Here is a 3,656-nt window from a genome sequence, read left to right on the forward strand (position 1 = left end):
ATTCCCTCTATTTTGGATCCAAAATAAATGAATGGTTTCATGTGGAATTTTCCCAGGGGGGGTGTAGCCCCAAAGACAGTTCAGTCTATCAAACAATGAGTTAAATCCTAAAACAGTGATCCTTAAATCATCAACGGTTAGGATGGCCAGCAGCTTATAACCACAGCATCATAACAAGAAGTACCGTCGTGGGTGATGGTTTGCTAACTGTTTAACTGTCACTGATGACCCATCATATCCCTCTTACTCTTGCTGGTTGGTTCTCTGTGAGAACCATGCACAGGCACTTGCCCCAGGTGTTTGTCCAAGAGTAAAGGAAAGGCATAGGTACACGAAGGTCACTGGCTTATGTATGCACAGCTGAAGTCTGGGAGCTCTAAAACAATGGATGATTAAAGCCATAGTGTATTAAATAGATTTGTGTTGAGAAATATACATTGCAACTTCATAGCTACCATTTTTATAAAAGATTTCAATTATGAAGTGGAACTACAAATCACCCCTGATTTCATTTATTTGGTGGTAAAGATAATCTCATAAATTCTTATCAAGCAGTAAGAAAGTGAAAGTAGAACACTGATATTGATGTGTGTTACTTTGCAATGGTTATGGAAAGTGGCCAGTAATGCTGGGTCGATAAATCATGAGTAGACACAACTCCCTCTCTTTATCCAAATTTGTACTTTGGAAACTTACACCAAATTGTTTCAAAGAAACAGCAACTTGCACCACCCCACTACAATCCATTGCATCTTGGGAAGCAATTTTTATTCCATTTGATTTTGAAAAATACTATCACCAGTACTGAATACTGGCATTTGTACCTTGGGAAGAAAGGGAAACTAAGAGAAAGGAGAGAAAGATAAGTAAAAAATTAAGATTGGTCAATTTTAAAAACATCCATCTCTACTAAGCAGGTGACATTTTCAGTAAAGCTTTTCTGAATCTGGAAAGTAAAATAAAATTCCTGCTGACTTTCAAAAGCCAACCATTTGGGTCATTCTTAAAAAAAAAAAAAAAAAAAAAAAAGATAGCCAGCAGATTAAAGGAGCTCCATTTATAAAAATCAAATGAACCTCCAACAAAGCTTGTTTGGGGCATGAATAAATCATCTGGTCATGAATTATTTATTGTTTTCAAGAAACAAGCTGGAGATTCCAGGAACTGGACTTTGGGAAGGTACTAAAGCCAGGCAATGAACAAGTTCATTGTAGCCCACCCACCATGGAAGTGAGAGGGCAGGCCACAGGGTACCATCATCTGAAGCAGACCACTCTAGACACCCTCTAGAGCTGTAGTTTACACCCCAGAGCAGAAAGCAACTAGAGTTTTATCCGTAGAATCATACTTTAGAAAACTGCAGTACTCAGTAACAGACGGTAAGATTGTTTTGAGCACTGTATCTTTTTTTTTTAAATACACATGGGGAATATGAGCTGTTTACAAGAAAGTAGAGGTTGAAAGTCTGCATTTAAAGGAGATGGCTGGATAGTACCTCAGTAGTGAACTATGAAGAGTAGTCTGACCTACTCATTCATGGTTTTGGGGGTTGGCGTTTTTGATGGGGGGTTGGGGAGGGAAGAGAAAACGGGAGCCATTCAAATTTAATCAACTAATCAACATCTATGTGTGTTCCAGGTCCAAACTGCTTTGCAGGAACTACAATAATCCCGGCTGGCATTGAAGTGAAAGTGGATGAATGTAACATCTGTCACTGTCACAACGGGGACTGGTGGAAGCCTGCTCAGTGTTCAAAACGCGAATGCCAAGGCAAGCAGACTGTGTAGAACAAATTCCCAACCGATGAGGAGTTCTTAGGAGAGGATGCTATGGCTTCCACACTGCACATGTTTGAAACAAAACAAAACAAACAAACAAACTCCTGCCAGCTACAACAGGGTCACCAGCAAAACCTTTTAGGGTTGACAAAAGTGAATATTTTGCTAAGAGGAAATTTCTCTCTTTCTCTCTTGCTATATAAGATCTATATAGTATATAGCTATCGAAACCGCTTTTGTAATTATCCATGCTTGATGGTGACTTGATGACTGGATTTCTGAAACAAAAAGGAAGAAACAGCCTCGTGCAGGCTCCCGTTCTGGTGACACCTCTAGCCAGCCAGCTTACTGTCCGCCGATTTACTTCATGTTTACTCTTCTGTACATCCCACATGGCATTTTTCTCTTGTAGTATTTCTTTTTCTATTTAGAGCCTAAGGGGCCATATTCAACTGCACAGTTAAGTTTTGAGTTGTGTCACATAAGCTTTAGTAAAGGAATATCAGGGGTGAGGACGCTTCCTGACCAGAAAGACACAAAAGCATCCAACCAATCACCACCCCACCTTGGGTGAAACACGCAGTATAGGCTCAGAAGAGAGAGGTGGGTACAGACGGATGTACTGCTGGGGCGGGGCAGGGAACTGGTGCTTGGTGCCATGTGTGGGGGATCACAAATCTTACAAACCACACATTTCCGACACAAAACCTTGAAACTGCCAATCAAAAACTAATATGTGAAGAACACCATGAGCTTGGCTCAAGAATCCAAAGGGAGCCAGGAATTCAGAATTGCAGCATTAATCACCAGACATTCCCATGATGCTGAATCTCAGTTTGGTTTGTAACTTAACACACTCTAAGCCCACTCGGTCACGTGGTCCTATAAATACCAGAACCAGGGTGAGTAGCCCCACTGTGAATCTGAATCCGACAGAACATGCCTGGCTTTTGAGTTCAGATTTGGCCGAAAGCCAGTAGTACCCACAGGAAATTTTTTTTGTTTTTGTTTTCGTTTTTGTTTTTGTTTGGTTTGGGACTGTGTTTGCCATGTTTTAGTAATGACCACTCAGCCCTATGTCTAAAACACAGATTCAGGACACTCTTTCCACCTCAAGTGCTGATTTAAATTAAAGATTAGGGTAGAGTGAGTCTTGCACAATACAATTCCATTTGTTGAACATTTTTTAAAATGTATATATTAGATACTGAACAATTAAAGTGAACCTTTGAAGAGTCTCAAGGTTGCCCTGGTAATGCTGCTCGTATAGTAACAGAAAAATAAAATACACAGGGTATCTGATGCCACCTCGAGTCAAGCATAAATTTGGGGATTCTGAAACCACATGGCATAATTAGTTGCTTATTCTGCTCTCCTATCTTGAAAAACTTCGCGTGGATCTGGCAGGGTCCTTGAGGAAACTTTAAGGTTGTTTTCACTACCGATGTTCTTTCCTTTTCCACTTCCACACCAGCCTGGGCTTTGCCACAGTTCTCGCAGAGTGCCACATTCTAAACAAGATTTCTCAACTTTAACTCTATTGATATCGTGGGCCAGATAATTTGTTGTTGTTGGGGCTGTCCTGTGCATTTTATGGATGCTTAGCAACATCTTTGGCCTCTATCTACTAAATGCCAATAGCAAACACCCTCGTAACAACAGATTGTCTCCAGCATTGCCAAATGTCTGCAAAGAGTGGGGAAGGGACATTTCACCTGGTTGAGAATCAGAGGTTAAGAATCATCAGTACAGAGTGGTTTCTGCCAGGGCGGCACACCAAGCAGACTCTGGCTGAGCCCGTGGATTTGGTGAGCCTCTAAGCCCTTTGGGACATACATGCACAACCAGCAGCCCCAAGGAATAGAGGTCAGTCTCCTC

General features: G+C 41.2%; 1 protein-coding gene across 1 annotated transcript in view; it reads left to right on the forward strand.

Moving 5' to 3' along the window:
• VWC2L (von Willebrand factor C domain containing 2 like) overlaps positions 1-2,777 on the forward strand; it is a 158,602-nt gene extending 155,825 nt beyond the window's left edge. The window contains exon 4 of the mRNA XM_040476153.1: positions 1,639-2,777. Within this exon, the coding sequence (XP_040332087.1) occupies positions 1,639-1,787 (149 nt within the window). The 3' untranslated portion in view covers positions 1,788-2,777. The remainder of the gene's footprint in view (positions 1-1,638) is intronic.
• Positions 2,778-3,656: the final 879 nt, after the last annotated feature.

This window comes from Herpailurus yagouaroundi, unplaced genomic scaffold, assembly GCF_014898765.1.
Source record: "Herpailurus yagouaroundi ecotype Mexico unplaced genomic scaffold, PumYag 140, whole genome shotgun sequence".
Lineage (NCBI taxonomy): Eukaryota > Metazoa > Chordata > Mammalia > Carnivora > Felidae > Herpailurus > Herpailurus yagouaroundi.